General features: G+C 38.8%; 1 protein-coding gene across 9 annotated transcripts in view; it reads left to right on the forward strand.

Annotated features, from left to right (window-relative positions):
* Positions 1-19,855, forward strand: part of ZYG11A (zyg-11 family member A, cell cycle regulator) — a 100,292-nt gene that overhangs the window by 57,069 nt on the left and 23,368 nt on the right. For 4 of the 9 annotated variants that reach the window (XM_002915734.4, XM_034652812.1, XM_034652809.1 and 1 more), the window contains 8 exons: positions 2,488-2,587; positions 2,684-2,737; positions 7,147-7,308; positions 7,384-7,428; positions 10,175-10,369; positions 12,703-12,764; positions 13,164-13,261; positions 18,595-19,847. In XM_002915734.4, the coding sequence (XP_002915780.2) occupies positions 2,488-2,587; positions 2,684-2,737; positions 7,147-7,308; positions 7,384-7,428; positions 10,175-10,369; positions 12,703-12,764; positions 13,164-13,261; positions 18,595-18,758 (880 nt within the window). In that variant the 3' untranslated portion in view covers positions 18,759-19,847. Of the gene's footprint in view, positions 1-2,487; positions 2,588-2,683; positions 2,738-7,146; positions 7,309-7,383; positions 7,429-10,174; positions 10,370-12,702; positions 12,765-13,163; positions 13,262-18,594; positions 19,849-19,855 lie in introns of those variants that run through there. The other 5 variants (XR_004623079.1, XR_004623080.1, XM_034652802.1 and 2 more) reach the window with 3 other exon arrangements.

Here is a 19,855-nt window from a genome sequence, read left to right on the forward strand (position 1 = left end):
ATTGGCAGAAGCTGCTTCTCCTGTTATCTCAACATTTTTTAATTCAAACCTCTTTCTCAATTATCCGACCATCCTTTGCTGGCATTGAATTTTGTAGTTTTAGATTCTTCACCTTCTTTTTGCTTTAACTTGTCATATAATGACTTCACTTTTTGTCGAGTCATATTAAAGTCTGTAAGCATGCCTTTCTTACAGCAATCCTGTACCCACATAAAAGCTGCATTTTCAATGAGATAAAAAGGTGTTTTGCAGAAAGTGCAAGGTTTTCATGCCTGCTGGCATAGCTGCAACAACAATTTCACAAATTTCCTTTTCTTTTCTTTTTTACAATCATCTTTATACTGGATTTATTTGTCTTGAGATGATGGATACCCACAGCTGCACACCTCAGTCTACAGTAGATATCAGGCAGTCAGCTTTTTCTTGTAATGTCATGACTTTTCACTGCTTCTTGGGAGCACTTCCAGCATCACTGGTGACACTTTATGTGTGCCCCCCCCATGGTGTTACTCAAGGTTTACGGTATTTCACTAAACACAATGAAGAATATGGGAGAACTGTTAAGAGATTACTTTTTACTTTGCAATTTACTGGAAAGATGAACTGCTTATATGGAGTGATTAGTTTTGCATGGCGTTTTAAGTATTGTGAGTATTCACTCACAACGCTTGAGCTCACCCCTGTATTGACAGGAGGTGGCTGTGAGATAATTACAGTTATATAGTATGTACTGCAGTTAATTTTATACTGTTATCATTTAATACTGCATCTTTATGTTTACATTTCTCTTGACTGAATGGTGCCATGTATGGTCAGTGTTTGTATAAGTTTCGATTAATCTTAACCTTTTGCAGTAGATGTGTGTATATTTTATGGTTATAAATAGTAAAAGAAACTACAACCTAGTATCTACATATATTTTATGTATTTATAAATACCTTTTTCTTAATTTTTTTGATGTTTCTAGACTATGTGGTTTGTCTGGGTTTTTCCAAATTGTCACAAATCTCCAAAAAATTTTCCAGTCTTTTTTTTTTTTTTTTAAGATTTTATTTATTTATTCGACAGAGAGACAGCCAGCGAGAGAGGGGACACAAAGGGGGAGTGGGAGAGGAAGAAGCAGGCTCATCATGGAAGAGCCTGATGTGGGGCTCGATCCCACAACACCGGGATCACACCCTGAGCGGAAGGCAGACGCTTAACCGCTGTGCCACCCAGGCGCCCCTTCCAGTCTATTTTTTGAAAAAAATCTGTGTATAAGTGGACTGGCCCAGTTCAAACCTGTGTCGTTCAGGGTCAGCTGTGCTTGCAAATGTCTCCCAAAGTGTGATTCCAGTTCAGGGTAGTGAGTGGTAAGAACATGGGCTCCAGAGAGTCAAACATACTTGGATTCAATTTCTAGCCCTTCCATTATCTTTGTGTGTAAGTTTCCTCATTTATAAAGTGGTGACTCTTCTGAGGATTAGACATGGTAATGTTTTTAAAGTACTTACGGCAGTGCCTAGCTTAAGTAGAGTCTGTTCTAAACATTAGTCATTCTTATTATTTTATTGGTAATAATTAAGAAAATCATCTTCCTAGACTCCAAAAGGGCTCCTCTTGAGGCCTTTGTAGTCTTCCAGATTGATGAGCTCAAAAAAGGTTTATAATAGTTGCTGCTAATGGCAGGAAAATTAAGCAAAGGCTAACATGAACAAAGCCTGTAATACATTGGTGCCGAGTTGTGGGCTAAGCCATTCTCAAATCTAATTGAGATGTGTACTTAAAATGGGAATTGACTTTTATTTTTTTAAAGATTTTATTTATTTATTTGACAGAGAGACAGCCAGTGAAAGGGGGAACACAGGCAGGGGGAGTGGGAGAGGAAGAAGCAGGCTCCCAGCAGAGGAGCCTGATGTGGGGCTTGATCCCAGAACGCTGGGATCACACCCTGAGCCCCAAGGCAGACACTTAACGACTGAGCCACCCAGGCGCCCAGGGAATTGACTTTTTTAAATTACAATAGGAAAGGTGGTCTTCCTCATTAAAAAATAAAATCTGTTTCTACCTTCTCTTGAAAAGTTAGAAGATCTTTCTCAACTCAGTCTTCATTCCTACAGTTGCAATCAATAGGAGCTGACCACCAGCTGCCCCCCATAAAAGGGCACGTGTACTCTCTAGCTAAGTGATTTGTTTGCTGTGGCATTTTAGCATTGTCTACAATTCAGATTACAAATCACTACCTCTAGGGGGAACTTCTTTTTTTCAGACCCATCATAGTAGACACTGCTTAAAATAGTCTTTCTTAGATCTGCTTATCTTTGAATTCTATGCATTTCCTTAACATCTGCCTGCTCTCTTCTGATCTTCTTTTTGTCAGATGCTCTTGATTTTCATAGCTGAGGCTTTAGAAATCTAAGATACAGGATTTGTTGGGGAGGCCAAGTGATTTCCTCTCTCCTTATGTACAGTTTAAAACTTTATTGTGAGAAAAATACTGCTTTTCAGGTTTGATGCTGCCAAGTTTGTCATGAGATGGCTCTGTAAACATGAGAACCCCAAGATGCAGACAATGGCAGTGAGCATCACCTCTATTCTCGCCCTGCAGGTATGTGATCGCTAAAGGCAAGATTTCTCTCTCTGGTCTTGACAGAGCTCTCATAGACCCTGGGTATTTCACTTTCGACTTTTTGTTTGCTTATAGCTCTCACCTGAGCAAACTGCACAGCTTAAGGAAGAACTCCTCATGGCAGTTAAGGTAGGTGTTGTGACTTTCATGACCTTTCTTTTTTCCAATTAAAAATCCATGAACATATAATTTAAAGAGTCAAATTCTAAAAGGCTTATAAAATGAAAAATCTGTAAGACCTGCTCCCCAGAAGAAACTACTTTCTGCTCTTAGAGCTACTTCTGGTCTCTACCTCCACATCTCTAAATAAAGTGCTTTTAACTTGATTTATCAGTTTTAGATGTTTTCTAGTGATTCCGCTGCTGTGGTAAATAAGAACTTAGCTCTCCCACGTGTATCTTTACAAATTACCTCCCTTCCCAACATATTTATGCCATAATTTTTAAATTCAAATTCAATTTAGTTAATATATACTGTATTATTAGTTTCAGAGGTAGAACTCAGTGTTTCATCAGTTGTGTACAACACCCAGTGCTCATTACTTCAGTATATCATAATTTTTAATCAGTATACATTATGATTATGCTAACATTGCTCACTAAAGAAACATACATTGTTGTTTTATTTTGTACTTATTTTGAGATGAGGCTTGAGATACTTTCCCCCACCTGCCCCCAGTCGTTTATTTTTCCTGTGAACTATTTATTCATGGCCTTGATACGTTTTCCTTTGGGTTGCTAGCTTTCTTCTGATTTGTAAGATTTCTTTATATATTAAGGAATTGACCTTTGTGATATGAGGTACATGTATTTTCCCCACTTGGCTGTTTGACTGTTTTTACTTTATTTGTGGCATATTTTGCCCTGCAGTAACTTTAAAATGTTTATAGGGTTGAATTTATTATTTTATTTCTCTTTGGCACATTTTGAAAGTATTTCTAAAAATTTCTCATGATTTTTAACATGTAAATACTTGATTTACTTGGAGGGCTTTTTTTGTTTGTGTTTTGTTTTTGTTTTGTTTTGTTTAAGATGTAAGGGTCTGTTTTTCTACTCAGTGTCTGCCTCTGCACCTTTTCTTGAGCAAATTATCTTTTCTCCGCTGTTATGCATTGCTGCCTCTGTCATATATTAAATTCCCATATCTGTTCACATCTATTTCTGGACTTGTGCTGTGTTAATTTGTAGGTCTATTTATATGCTGATATCACACTTTTTATATAGTGACTTTATAAATTCCTTAATAGTCAAGATCTTTCCTTGGGTTTCTTTTAGTTATCTTTATCTTTTGTTTTTTTAATGTGAACACCAGAATTGGGTTGTCTAGTTTTTGTGTTGTTTTTTTTTTAAGATTTTATTTATTTACTTATTTTAGAGAGAGAAAGAGCGTGTGCACGCTTGTGAGCAGGGGGAGTGGCAGAGGGAGAGGAGTGAGGGAATTTCAAGCAGACTCCCCCGCTGAGCATGGAACCCGACATGGGGCTCAATCTCACGACTCTGAGAGCATGACCCAAGCCGAAACCAAGAGTTAGATGCCTAATCAGCTGAGCCACCCAGGTTCCCCTTTGCTTGTCTAGTTCCCAAAAAAGCTTTGTTTTCTTTTGGTTTTGTTAAATGTATAGATTGAATTAGAAGAATTGACATCCCTGATGCTGATTTTTCCTTCTGAGAACACTATATGTTATTCCATTTATACAGTCTTTTGTGTCCTCCAGAAGTAGGTGGTGTTTTCTTCATGTCGATATTCTGTATTTCTTAAATTTATTCCTAAGGTCTTTACCTTTTGTATTGCTGTTACATGTGAAATCTTATGAGTTTCTAGTATCTAGTCAGATTTTGGGGGGGATAAAAATCAAGAGTGATGGGATGCCTGGGTGGCATAGCGGTTAAGCGTCTGCCTTCGGCTCAGGGCGTGATCTCGGCGTTATGGGATCAAGCCCCACATCAGGCTCCTCTGCTATGAGCCTGCTTCTTCCTCTCCCACTCCCCCTGCTTGTGTTCCCTCTCTCGCTGGCTGTCTCTATCTCTGTCAAATAAATAAATAAATAAATCTTTAAAAAAAAATCAAGAGTGATTTAGACATGTTAAGTTCTGAGATGCTTAAGATGTCAAAGAGGCAGTTTGATATATAGGGTACAGCTTAGAGGATTGGGTAGACAGGGCTAGAGAATAATTTGAGTCATCAGTTCTGCTATGGGATGCAAGTGCCTGTCTAAAGAGTGTGGAATATATAGAGAGAAAAGAAAAGGACTGAAATGAATACGTTGGAAGAGAAGAGGAGGAGGAGCCAGGAAAGGAAAGAGAGGAGTGTCCAAAATGAGTTAGTAGAAAATCAGGAAAGAGTGATGTCTTAGAATCCAAGAGAATTATTTCAAGAAAAATTGAGCAGTTATGTCAGATGCTGTTGAGTGGTTGAGTGAGATGAGGACAGAGTTGCCAGTTGGATTTGGCAAGAAAAGTCATTAGTCTTGCTTACATTATGTCAGTGGAGTAGTGGAGCAAAACCTGTTCGGACTACAGTGATGAGCAAATGAGAGCTGAGAAATGGAGGCAACTTTTTGATATATTTTAATGAGAAAGAAAGAAAAAGGAAGATACTATATGGGCTAGTAGTTGTTTTTTTCCAAGATCAGTTACATTAAGATGTATTTTATGCCTGTGAAAATAATTCTTTCAAAAAGGGGGAAGTTGATGGCAAAGGCAAGACAGAGGGAAATAATTTGGTGACAATCTTTGTGTATTGGAATTGTACAGCAGGAGTAAAGATGTTGGCTTTAGAGCAGAAGGGAAAGGAATACATCGATGCAAGTACAGGTAGGCTGGGAGATTTTGTTAGGAAGAACAGCGATAGTTCTCTGAAAAACTAGATGAAGTGATCAAGTCAGAGGAGTAAAAAGATGGTGATTAAAGTGGGAGGAGAGAGAATGACGAAAGAAGAGTAGTCTTGGGAGCAAATTCATTGAGAAATACAGTAGAATTCCCAGGTAGAGTTGAATGCCCTCTTAAAGTGTTTTGACAAATACTGAAAGTGAGACTCAAACACAGTCTTTTTCAGTATTCAGGTGTTTGGGCCTGGCATCAAGTGGGTGTTTAAGGCAGCAGTTTTGTCAAGATGGTGTGACGGAGTTGCTGGGGATGGTAATAGGAATAGACAAAGATACAGAAATAGAGTGAGATAGGGAGCAAGTACTGAAGTAACACGGAGGGAAGAGTAGCACTGTAGTTTTCAGAGAAACAGTTTAGGTAATGTTACCAAAAATTCAGACTTTAGGTGAAAACAGGCCATGTTCAGCCACTAGTCATAAGACCTTTAGATAGTTTATTTATCTTCTCTGTGCCTTAGATTCTTCATCTGAAAACTGGCATCATCTGAAAAACAGGCATCTATCATAGGTGTAATATTTTGCAGTTGTTTTGAGTGTCATTAAGGTAAAACATATAAAGCCTCTAACCATGGGCCTGTCCACAGTCGTTACTATTTTCAGGGTCAGCCTTGCTTCTCGTGCTCGCTCCCTGTCTTGTTGCCACTCACCCCCTTAGTCGTCTAGATGGTTGCTACCAGTATCGTGTGCCACTCTTACACTTCCCTTGGCTCTCACAGCTTTATTTTTGTGATAAACTCTTTTGATACATTCTTTCCTGATTGGGTAAAATTTTTGAAGTGGTCTCATTCCTCTTGAAAATAGACATACTCTGATTTATTTAGTGCTGTTATATTTCCTGTACTTTTTCATTAGGTGACTGAGTGAAAACACCTATCTTTTCCCTCTCTTATAACAGTCCTAATATGCTTGAAAGAAGGCATGAATACTGGCTTAACTTGTGTCTAGAAATATTCTGATCTGAAATTGTATTTTGGAATCTCTATTCAAGTGAACCCATGATTTCTTTAAGCTGTTAGGACATACCAGTTGTAGTACTAGTGTTATCCCCTAGCCATCCTGATCTGTCCAGTGACTTAGAACAGCATACTTTTTCTCTTGCCTGGCATTCCCTCTGCCACCGCCCCCCCATGTCTCCATTTCTTGCTTAACTCATTTAACCCTTTCTCTCTTCTGGTCTCATTTGTCTCAGTTTACATTTTACCTTTGCGAGGAGGCTTCCCTTTCCTACCTTTTATAAAATAAATTGTTAGGCTTTTATGTGTTTCCTTCAGAACATTTACCAAAACTTAAAATTCTTTTATTTAGTTGAGAAAAACCAACTATTTTTTTTTTTATCTGTCTCACTTACCTGAATAAGTGCTTGATTTCCAGGAGGTGTTTACTAAACATTCTCAGTAAATGAATAATGGAGTAGCTAATATGTACTTGATTATGAGTCTTATTGACAAGGACCAAGAACTAGATTAAGTGCTCATTAAACTTTAACTTATTTTCCCCTTTAATCCTCATAAAAACCTTAGGAGTTAGGTGTAACTCATTATATATAGAGAAAAGGATCACAAAGCTATTAAGTGGTATAACAGCTATTGCTTTTCTTACATTGAAATCCAGTCAGTCACTGGGGCATCTAACTTTTTGTCTCTTTGATTTTTAGGAACTTCTAGCAATAGTAAAACAAAAGACTACGGAGAATTTAGATGATGTCACTCTCTTGTTTACTTTGAAAGCACTTTGGAATCTTACAGATGAGTCTCCAGCTGCCTGCAGTCACTTTATAGAAAATCAAGGATTGGCAATCTTCATCCAAGTCTTGGAGGTGGGAAGACAGGATTGAGTTTGTATGTAAAGTTCTTTTCTTCATGATAAAGTAACCTGTATATTCTTTTAACAGACTTTTTCAGAGTCAGCAATACAAAGCAAAGTACTCGGTCTTTGGGTAAGGTGATTTGCTTTCAGTTAATTCTAATTACTAAAATAAAAAAATTAATAAAACTAACTCTTAAGTAGCACCTACTATATGCTAGGCACTTTTATAAGGAATTTCTGTGTATTAACTCATTTAATCTTCACATGGTTCCCTATAAAGTAATACCATATCAGTCATCTGTTGCTGTGAACAAACTATAGCTAAAACAATAGCCATTTTATTTACTTTTGAGTCTGTGGGTCAACAGTGTGAAGCCAGCTGTATAGTTCTTCTGGTCTCTTGTGGAGTTACTCATGTTGCTGCTGACACCTGGTGGCTCAGCTAGGGCTAGATGCTCTAAGATGGCCTGATTCTTGCTGTGACATTTGGTGCAGGTTGTTACCTGGGCCTTGTATCTCCGTGGGCTTCTTTATTTGGCAGTTTCAGGGCAGCAATAGAAGGCAAGTCCCACTGTACAAGTGCTTCTTAAACCTCTGCTTATGTTACATTTTCTAATGTTTCGTTGGGTAAAGCACCTTAGGTGCTCTGGGGTGTTACCCAGTAATCACTTCTCCAACTCTCCATTAGTAACTGGATATCCTACAATTCAGTTCAGTTCGGTTCTTACACTGACTACCTGGAGTAATCATCAGATCCCACAGGTTAAAGGACTCAGTCCCATGAGACTGTCCCCACTTTAGTTGCCAGTCGTTAAGTCTTGGGCCACCCGTCCTTCTGACTGACTGGCTATAAAGTCAGGGTTTCCACAACCCCCTGCTCAGGTTGATAATTTGCTAGAATGGCTCACAGAACTCAGTTGCTTTTATCAGTTTATTTGCTTTACTTGCTATTACCGGTTTATTATAAAGGATACAACTCAGAAACAGTGAAATGGAAGAAACACATAGGCCAGGAAGGATGGGTACATACAGAGCTTCCATACTCTCTCTGAGCACACCACCCTCCTAGCACGTTGATGTATTCACCAACTCAGAAGTTCTCCAAACCGTCATTTAGGATTTTTTATGGAGGTTTCATCACATAGGCACAATTGATTATTGATTCAGTCTTCAGCTCCTCTCCCATCCCCCAGAGGTTACGGTATGGGGCCTAAAGTCCCAGGCTTTTAATTAATGTTTGGTTTTTTTTTTGCAACTAGTCCTTATCCTGAAGCTATTAAGGTGCCTGCCAAGAGTTGCCTCGTTAGAACAAAGATACTCCTATTATTCCTATCACTTGGGAAACTGGGATATTCCAAGGGACGTAAGAAATCTAAGGGATTTCAAGAATTGGAGACAAAGACCAAATGTATATGTCTTATTAAATGCCCATGGTTAAGCCCAGATTAAAGGAGGTGACCACCCCTTGATGGGAAGAACAGGGAAGTCACATGGCTAAGTCAAACAGAGATAGGAAAAATTGTGTTGTTCTGTACCCTGCCACACATTGTTAGTTACATTTTATAGACACAGAATCTGAGGCACAGAAGTGTCATTTACTCTATGTTACCTAGGTGGTAGGAGGCAGAATCAGAATTCAGACTCAGGCAGTCTGGCCCCAGACCCTCTGATAGTAATCACTTTATTATACTTCCTTTTTATCAAGGCAATCCATTTTTTAGAAATTTCTTTGGAGCACCTGGGTGGTGTAGTCAGTGAAGTGTCCAACTCTTCAGTTCAGGTCGTGATCTCAGGGTCGTGAGATCGAGCCCAGTATTCGGCTTCATGCTCGGTGTGGAGTCTGCTTAAAGTTTCTCTCTCCCTCTCCCTCTCCCCACCTCTGCCCCCTAAAATAAATAAATCTAAAAAAAAAAAAAAAGAAATTTGATTATACTGTTATACTACCTCTCAATCAGGATATCCATAATTGAAAATTTTCTTTGTTTCCAAAAGATAAAGGTGAAGATTCTTAAAAAGTAATGAAGACATACTTTAAGTCCCCTCAGTTTGCTATACATGAAATGTATCAGGCTGATGGTCTTATAACACTGGGCAGATGGTGGTAGACAGGTATACAAATAGTTTTCTAATTTAAGATTGACTATGGTAAGTGCTAGAAAAGAAGCACAAGGTCTCATGGGAGCTTTTGATTCTAGATCGTGTATACTTCTTGAAAGCAAGGACGTCTTTTCCTTTGTATCTCTAGCACGTATAGGACTTGGAACAGAGTAGAGAGGATTAAATGATTAATATTGGAAATCTGGAAGGCACAGAAAAGTAGAAAGGAGGGACAAACAAAGCAGGAGTGAACCTGACAAGTTCACTAACTGTGATAAGTTAAGTCTTGCTGAGTGACTTATTTATTTGTACAACTATGTTAAAGATTAAATGAGCGGCTCCTGGGTAGCACAGTCGGTCGAGCATCTCGCTCTTGATTTCGGCTTAGGTTGTGATCTCAGGGTCCTGGGATTGAGCTCAGTGTGAAGTCTGCTTAAGACTCCCTCCCTCCCCTTGCCCCTCCCCACTGTGCATGCTCATGCTCTCTCCCTCTCAAATAAAGCTTTAAGAAAAAGATTAAATGAGGTAAGGCAGATGAGAAGACATTTTTGTCTAGTACAGTGCCTGGCACTTAGTAAGTGCTTACTCAGTGATTTGTCATTACTGATCATCCTTATCATCAAGGGGTGGGATTGTGGGATATTAGGCTAAACTGAGAGGGAGGAGGATGGGACTAAGTGCTCTGACTGTATCTGAGCTAAGCAGCAGGAGAGGGAGAGGAGCCAGTGTCTGATTCTGTCTTCTTATCCCTGATATTTTCTGCTCCATCTGACCTATAGAACAACATAGCTGAAGTTAGAGAACTCTCTTCCCAGCTGGTGACTGAAGATGTGGTGAAACATATTAGCAGCTTGCTCCATAGCAAAGAAATGGAAGTCAGCTATTTCGCTGCGGGCATCATAGCCCACCTGACATCTGACAAACAGCCCTGGATGTCCCATGACCTTCAGAGGACTGCTCTTCTCCAGGATCTGGTACAAGGACCAGTCCTCTTTACAAACTCTGGAATAATCTCTTCTTGCAGGAAACTGATTTTTCTAGATAATAAGAATTTTAGAAATATGTGTTCATTGTAGAAAATGAGAAATATAATAGAAAAGTCTAAAGAAAATATTCTAAATCACTCATACCCTACCATCCGATGCTAACCTTGGTAACGCTTTGTTACATTCCTTCTGATATTTTTCTTTTATAAAAGTTACACATGCAAATAGTTGTATATGGCTTTACCAGTTCTCTTTCCCACTTTCAGCTCCTTTTTAAGCTTTTTTTTTTTTTTTTTTTTGGTATTTACCTCCATATCTCTAAATAACATCTGTTGCTACTTCTTGATTTTGCAGTAATAGGCATTATCTGTTCATTCATTTTCCCACTCTGGAAAATGAAGATTCTTTTTCTCATTGTCCCTATGCACATGCTTTCCTACACTCCGAGTATAAATCTTCTTTCAGTATATTCAATTCATTATATCCATTTCAGCTTCTCAGAGACTTCTTTCCTAGAACCTTCTGTTTTCTTCCATCTGGTCTGCTTATTTGCGTATCTGCCATACTGCTGTCATCTTGGGATATTCCTTTACTATCATCCTGGGGATTCTCTTTGCCTCTCTGGTGTTGGAATCCTTATTTTCTGGATTGCATTCCTTCTGTTTTTTTATGAACTCCGTTATTCTGTTGGATCATACCTAGTAGTTTCCTAAGAAGAAATGCATGAAATAGAAAACTTTAGACCTTCTCTGTTTGAAAAGGCCATTTTACCTTCACATTTAATTGGTCACATGGCAGGGGGTATAGAATTTTAGTTTTGGAATATTTTCCTTCAGAATTTTTAAGCTGTTGTTTCTTTGTCTTATTTCTCGGTATCACTGTTAAGAAACCACATGCCATTTTCCCTTGGGACCTTTAAGATCTTTGTCCTCCGTGTTTGAAATCTTAGCAGTGTGCTTTGATGTAGGTTTATTTTCTTCTATTGTGTTGGCTACTTATTGCTCTGGAAGCTTGTTTCCTTTAGTTCTGGGAAATTTCTTTCCTACCTTCCCTCTTCTCTTTTTTTTTCTGAGATGTCAGCCTTCGCGGACTCATTTTTTCTTACCAATTTCACTTTTTGTCCTTTTTAAAAAAAATCTTTTTAAATTTCCACTCCTATTGGATTTTGCATTTATATTTTTATATTTCTGTTTTTAATTTCCAAGAACTCTTTTTTGTTCTCCGTGCTTCTTTTTTTATACCATATCGTACTCTTTTTCCTTGGTTGCTGTATCTACTATCTCTTTAAAAGTATTAATGATTAATTTGGGTTTTGTTTTATTTTTTAAGTTTTTCTCTTCCTTCAGGGTCTCTGTTTCCTACAAGTTGCTTTTTCCCCCTATTTTGTTCCTTTATGTTACAGATTTTCTTAAAATATTTGGTGATCCTCACCTGTCCAGTCATATCTAAGAGTGGGGCTGTTTGGAAGCTGCATGCAGATGGGTAGAGCTTGTCAACTGTGGGTTTCACTTGGAGTGATCTGGATTAGTCATTGTCATTGTTATTAGATCCTTTGTCCTGAGCTGGTTGGAATTTACCTAAGGAAGAAACTTTGCTTCTCCTGACTGAAAATTACAAGCTTGGTTCCAGCAGTCTGAAAGCCCACTAGAGGATGAGAGTTGAGGACAGGGGACTCTCAGCATTTATCATTTAGATTTTCACTTCATGGCCTGTTTTTATCATGGTATGCCCACTCTCAGTTGTTCACAAGGTTGGCCGGTCCAGAAATTGTTGTTAGGGGTGGGAGAGAAGATCTGGGAGTCTTGATTCTTTAGTACTTTCAACCAGTCCTCCTGTTTTCAGTCCTACCTCTAATCTCACTTCCTGAAGTACCTGGTGTGCTGAATTTTTAAGTCTCTTGGGGGTTCTGTTCAAATTGGTTCATTTTTTAACATTCCCCAGTGCTAGAGCTATTAAATCATTTACCATTTTCCTTCTGCTTTGTTCTTGTATGTTTGCCTTTTTTTAATCTTAAACCATTTGTACTATTCTGTTCATGGGATTTAGGAAAGGAGTGGATGCATGCTCAATCCTGCATCTTCAAATAGAAGCCCCATTTTATTGCACTGTTTTCCACGTCTTTGTTCATGTTTTACATATATAATGGTTATCTAATTGATATTTTGGCAGGTAGGGATAACTTAATTTGGGTGATCATTCCCATATTTTGAAAACTTGTTTTTTCATATACATGCAATTATAAATGACATGAAAAAGCCTATTCTGACCTTTTAAAAATTATGGAATACAATACTAGAATCTTGGTTTCTCTTTTTGTATAGTATGCAACCATCCAGAATTGGCCAAGTTCAAGTTGTAAGATGACAGCATTGGTGACTTACAGGTAATCTTGTGATGGTGTAGTACTTCTCTTAAAGCTTGTCCTCATTGTACTATGTAGAGGCCATGGTATAGTGATAAAATATTATAGTCAAATAACCTTATGTTCAAATCCTATTTCTGTGATTTTGGGAAAATCACTTTTAGAAGGTCTCTGAGACTCAGTTTTCCTCGTCTGTAAAATGAGGCTTTCGGATAGTGTGCAAGATTGAGGATGAAATGAGATATTGAATGTAAAGAGTGTCTGACAGAAATGCAGTTTCTTAAACGTTAGCTTCTGATATGTGCTCAGCAATGTATCTTTCTCAGTGAGGAAATGACCCTGTGTGGAAAAAGTTGAAGATAATTCTTATATCCCTGATGCTAGCCTGAGTTCTGAATGAACGTCTTTGTGCCTTTTTAGATCCTTCAAGGCATTTTTCCCACTCCTTGGCAACTTCTCCCAACCAGCAGTTCAGCTCTGGGCACTATGGGCAGTGTATCATGTCTGCAGTAAAAACCGTATGTATTCAAAATAATAGTTTTCCAGCTGTTTTTCTATATAAAGACTAAGTTCAAGATGGAATTTTGGAAATGTGTTCACCTGTGTACTGAATTTAACTGTTAATTTATTTTTAAGATTTTATTTATTTTAGAGGGAGGGTGTGAGGGGGGAGGGGCAGAAGGAGGAGGGACTTTCAAGCAGACTCCCCATTGAGCATGGAGCCTGACACAGGACTCAGTATCATGACCCTGAGATCATGACCTGAGCTGAAATCAAGAGTCAGACGCTTCACCAACTGAACCACCCAGGTGCCCCTGAATTTAACTCTTTTAAAAAAGAAATTGGAAAATGTTTTTGTTTAAAAAAAAAGAAATGCTGGGGCACCTGGGTGGCACAGCGGTTAAGCGTCTGCCTTCGGCTCAGGGCGTGATCCCGGTGTTGTGGGATTGAGCCCCACATCGGGCTCCTCCGCTATGAAGCCTGCTTCTTCCTCTCCCACTCCCCCTGCTTGTGTTCCCTCTCTCGCTGGCTGTCTCTATCTCTGTCAAATAAATAGATAAAATCTTTAAAAAAAAAAATAAAAAAATAAAAATAAAAAATAAAAAAAAGAAATGCTACAGAATTGGGGGAATGGGATAACTGGGTGATGGGCATTAAGGAGGGAACTTGAAGTAATGAGCACTGGGTGTTGTATGCAAGTGATGAATCACTGAATTCTACCTCTGAAACTAATAATATGTATATGTTAACTAAATTGAATTTAATTTAAGTAAAAAATTTAAATAAAATAAATAAAATTTTAAATGCTATAGAATTATATATTTGGGAGTAGATGTCAAGCTGTATAGAAACTGAAAGGTGGCTTCTGGGGCGCCTGGGTGGCTCAGTCATTAAGTGTCTGCCTTTGGCTCTGGGCCTGATCCCAGAATCCTGGAATCGAGCCCCACATCGGGCTTCTCCTCAGGGAGCCTGCTTCTTCCTCTCCCACTCCCCCGCCTGTGTTCCCTCTCTCGCTGGCTGTCTCTCTCTCTGTCAAATAAATAAATGAAATCTTTAAAGAAAAAAAAAAAGAAAGAAAGGTGGCTTCCACTCCTATTCCCCACAGGCAAGTACTGTTAATAATTTGATAACTATAACTGTCCTTCCAAAAATACTTTTCTATACACATACTGTAGTTAATAAATACTGTATGTAAATATGAATGGTTTTTTTTTTTAAAGATTTTTATTTATTTATTTGAGAGAGACTGAGCATAAGCAGGGGGAGAGAGGGGCAGAGGCAGAGGGAGAAGCAGACTCTCTGCTGAGCAGGGAGCCCAATGTGGGATAACGACTTGAGCAGAAGGCAGACACTTAATTGAGCCACCCAGGCGCCCAATATGAATGTTTTTAAATGAAATGGGCTCATCCTATGCATGCTGCCCTATAGTGTCCTCTTTTCACTCAGCAGTTTATCATGAGTAATACTATTCCTGTAGTAATACATACATCCGCCTCTTTGTAATGGTCTGTGAGAGGGTGGGGGATCAGGAGGCAGGAGCTGTTTCCCAGCCAGATGAAATGTTTTTCCATGTTTGGCTGTTTTGAGCATTGGGGGCTTACATTCTTTCGTCAGGATTATTGTAAAAAATTTTTGCTTTTATTATAAAAGAAAAATAGGCTATATTTTTTTTAATGATTTTTTATTATATTATGTTAGTCACCATACAGTACATCCCTGGTTTCTGATGTAAAGTTCGATGATTCATTAGTTGTGTATAACACCCAGTAATATAGGCTTTATTTTTGTACTAAAAAACGCAAGAGATAACATTTAGCATTAAAGGATTAGTTACCAACAAAAGTATAAAATTCTAAAAATAACTTTAACAAATATGAGACCTATATGCAGAAAATTGAGAAGTGATTATGAGACATACTATATTCCTAGATGGAAAGACTTAAGAGACAGATGTCAGATCTTTTCAATTTATGGATATACTACAATTCAAGTGAATGAGTGCGATATGAGGGATCTGAAAATTATTCTGAAGTTAACCTGGCAGAATAAACAGGAAAGAACTTTAGGAGCTTGCCTTAATAGTTCTCTTTAAATTGTAAAAAAGTATTCTGAGCGGGTGCCTGGGTGGATCACTTGATTAAGTGTCTGCCTTCTGCTCAGGTCATGATCCCAGGGTCCTGGGACACAGCCCCACATCTGACTCCCTGCTCAGTGGGGAGTCTGCTTCTCCCTCTGCCCCCTGCCCCTGCTTAGTTGCTCTCTCTCTCTTGCACTCTCAAATAAATAAAAAAAAATTTTTTTTTTGAGATTTTGTTTATTAATTTGACAGAGAGAGACAGCCAGTGAGAGAGGGAACACAAGCAGGGGGTGTGGGAGAGGAAGAAGCAGGCTCCTAGCGGAGGAGCCTGATGTGGGGCTCGATCCTAGAATGCTGGAATCACGCCCTGAGCCGAAGGCAGACGCTTAACGACTGCGCCACCCAGGTGCCCCCAAATAAATAAAATCTTGGGGCGCCTGGGTGGCACAGTGGTTAAGCATTGGCCTTCGGCTCAGGGCATGATCCCGGTGTTATGGGATCGAGCCCCACATCAGGCTCCTCCGCTATGAGCCTGCTTCTTCCTCTCCCATTTGCCCTGCTTGTGTTCCCTCTCTCACTGGCTGTCTCTATCTCTGTCAAATAAATAAATAAAATCTTAAAAAAAAAAAAAAATCTTAAAAAAAAAGAAAAGAAAAGTATTGTGAATGGTGCTGGCATATGAACAAATACAGGCAAATCTGCCAGTCAGACTGGCCCTGAACCAGACTTTAGTATATAGCAATTAAGTATAAGAACTAGAATTTAGTTGAGCACTCTCTGTGCCAGGCAGTGTTGCGAGGTCTTTATAAGTTAACTCATTTAGTCTTCACAACAACTAGAAGAGGGTGGCATTATTACCATTATTATTATTATTATCCATCTGTTACAGATGAGAAAACAAGGCACAGAGAACTTAAGTAACTTGCCCAAAGTTAAAATAGCTAGCAACTAGCATTACTCCAGATCACCACTACTAATTAAACTGCTTAGTATTTCTTCGCTATATGGATCCAGTCTGCTTTAGATGGACATTGTTTCTAGTTTTTTCTATTATAAGCACTAGTTTAGTGAATATTAACATATTCATATACAATGAATAGACATACACACTATCTCTTTCTATTTATCAAATGAAGATGCACATTTGGGTAATTAAGAGGACAGATTCTAGAACAAGACTACCTGTGCTCTGTTCCCAGTTTCTACCATTTACTAACTGGGAACTGGAGCAAGTTACTTGACCTCACTGCCCCAGTTTCCTTATCTATAAAATGGGGATTAAAAATACCTACTTCATAGGGCTGTTATGAGAATTAAGTGGGTGAATATTTGTTAAGCATTTAAAACACTGCTTGGCTCATAGCATTAGTTCACACATAGTACATAGCATTTGTTGAAGAAAATAACGTCATTTTGCAAGTGTGTAAGTTCATCTGCAGAATACATAGACTTCCTGAGTCAAAGTGTTAGGAACATTTATAATTTTGATATGTATTGCTAAACTGTTTCCCAGAAAATTGACTACCAGTTTTCATTTCTGTCAGCAATATGTGAGAGCTTGCCAGTCGCCTTACATTCTTAAAACATTTATCTTTGCCAATCTAAGGTGAAAATGATAGTCTCACTTGACCTTTAAGTGCTGTTAACCTTGGTCTTTCTGATTTGAAGGAAGTCTTGCAAATATTTTTTCCCCAGTTTATCGTCTTTTTTTTTTTTTTTAAGATTTTATTTATTTATTTGACAGAGAGAGACAGCCAGCGAGAGAGGGAACACAAGCAGGGGGAGTGGGAGAGGAAAAAGCAGGCTCCCAGTGTAGGAGCCTGATGTGGGGCTCGATCCCAGAATGCCGGGATCATGCCCTGAGCCAAAGGCAGACGCTCAACGACTGAGCCACCCAGGTGCCCCCCAGTTTATCATCTTGACTTTGTTCATTGTGTTTAGTCAGCCTTTTTTTGTATGGCTTCTGAATTTCAGGTCACAGTTAACCTTTTCAAAATTGAGAATTCTCAGCTATTTAAAAATGTTACTCTTCCCCTATACTTTCCTTATGGAATGTCTATCACAAGTATCTTGTACCTTCTCTCACCTGATCCTACACATCCTGTAGATTTAAAAAATAATAATCCAGGGGCGCCTGGATGGCTCAATTGGTTGAACGTCCAACTCTTGATTTCCGCTCAGGTTGTGATCTCTGGGTTGTGGGATTGAGCCCCATATGGGGCTCCGTACTGGGCATAGGGCCTGCTTGTCCCTCTCCTGCCCCCACTTACTCTCTCTTTCTCTCAAAAATAAATAAATAAAATCTTTCAAAAAATGTGTAAGAAAACAATTTCCATGTCTTTGTTTTTTTGTGCCACATTCTTGGTAATTGCAGTGTTTTTAGATTATTGTCTCTCTCTCTCTGTCTAATTGGCTTTTGGACTGATTAAGAGAGTCCTTTTAGACTGCATTGTAGCCATGTTCCTTCAGCAGTTTTGTATTTGCTTCTGTCAGGTGCTCTAGAGGTTTCTGTGGGATTGAACTAATTTTTATGTTAACTTCTCAGCTCAAGGGTTCCCAGAACATTTAGGGGTAGTATAAATTCAAATCCTGTACCAACTCAGTAGTGTGGTTATGGATTCTTGGGAAAGACTTGTTCAACGCACTCCTGTATACCCACCTAGAGCCCAGAACAATCATAAAGATGTTACGTTGTCTCATCCCTTCTCCTGTATAGTCCTTTGAGGGACCAGCTTTATGCACTGATACATATTTTATTATATACATATGGCTTCTAACTTCGTGAGTTAAAACCCAAATTCTTGAATTACTGGCCTTTTCTGCCCCAGAATAACTCAAGGTAGTTACGTGAGCTTAGGTGCTCTCTGCTCTTTGTATCTGGCTCCTGGACAAATCCTTTACTTTGTATACATGAGTATGCATTTATAATTTTCTGTTATATTTTATCCAGCTTCTGGTGTTCTCAGGTTATCTAGCTCAACATAATGCCTGAACTTGAAATGTTTATTATATATGTGATAAATGAAGTTCTTATTCTTTTAGCTAGGATTAGAGATTTTGAAGCCTGGAGTTGTCTGGAAATAAACATACTAAATCATTTATCGCACTACACAAGTCAAGCATTACTTAAGTTTTGACATATTTCTTTTGAATTGACTAATGTCAAGGGGCTTAAACCATGGTACCCGTTCTTCAAAAAGGTGAATGAGTTGACTTGGGAATATTTAAAATGCCAATTTGTCCACCAGGTTTCTTTGTTCAATTTTCTTTCAGCCAGCAAATACTGCAGAATGTTAGTTGAAGAAGGAGGACTGCAGCTTTTGCGTGACATCGAGGAGCACAGTGAGGCAGACCCCCAAGCACAGCAGATTGCGGCCTCCATTCTAGATGACTTCAGAATGCACTTCATGAACTATCAGAGACCCACTCTGCGTTGAATGCCCTTCTGAACCTACGGGGCTTCGGTGATGCTCTCTGTTCTCAGTGTCAGGACTCCTGCCTTGCCAGCAACTGAATGTTGAAACCAGTTGTCATTGGAGTTTGTGAGTTGGCCACCTCACTGGCCTTTTATTGTTGATTTTCTGTAGGCTACAAAAAGGTTGGTTTTGAATGATAGCCATAATCCCAAACACAAGTTGGAATCATTTTGAGAACACCCCTTCAGCTGTTTTGAAAAATCAAGCCTCACGCCCTGGGAAGACCTGTAAACTTGTGTTACAGCAGCTCTGCCAGTTACTTTTCCTAACCCTGGCCAGTTTCTTAACTGTCAGTTTATCAGAGGAAGGGGAAAAGAAAGACCTACAGGGAGACTTTGGTATTTATATTAAATTTCATGTTTGAAAGAATATCCTGAGTTGTTATTCCTAGTTATGTGAGGCTAACAGAAAAGTACGTGAAAAAGTTCTGGGAAATATATGATTATAAATGTGTTGTTTAAAAGGCACAGTCTCCATTGGAGGGAAGGAACAAGAGGGGGGAAAATTTTTTTTTAAATAAATACCAAAGTATCTTCCACTTGTGGGGTAGAGGGAAGAAAAATAACTTTTACAATTTTGGTTATTCTGCCTCTGGCCTTTCTTCCTCCAACTTTACACATTAGACTGAGTGAACATAACATTCTGTGTAAGTGGGTGTGGTGGTGGAAAATAGTAGAACTTGGGACTTTGAGTGTTTAGGTGAAGATTATATGGGGACTATATATCTTGATTCTGTTAGGTTTTGATTTTAGTGGGATTGTGACCAAGCCAAGAGGAAGAGGAAGCCAGAAAAAAGACTTTGCTATAGATTTCAAGAGTGCTCTTGCCTAACACGGAGGCAAGAAAAATAGAGGCTTTTGAGAACCAGCCTCAACTGCAGTATACACTACCAGAAGTTCTGTTTGTGTCCTTTGCAAACCTCCTCTGTGTAAAGAGTATGAATTCCTTCCTTATTACTGACAGCTAACGAAATGTGTCTTGCCATTCATCTGTCCAAAGAACAAAAGTAAATTCCTTTTTGATTAGTAGCATATTTTCATACTAGATATTTGTGCTTT

The sequence above is a fragment of the Ailuropoda melanoleuca genome, chromosome 2 (assembly GCF_002007445.2).
Source record: "Ailuropoda melanoleuca isolate Jingjing chromosome 2, ASM200744v2, whole genome shotgun sequence".
In the NCBI taxonomy this organism is placed as follows: domain Eukaryota; kingdom Metazoa; phylum Chordata; class Mammalia; order Carnivora; family Ursidae; genus Ailuropoda; species Ailuropoda melanoleuca.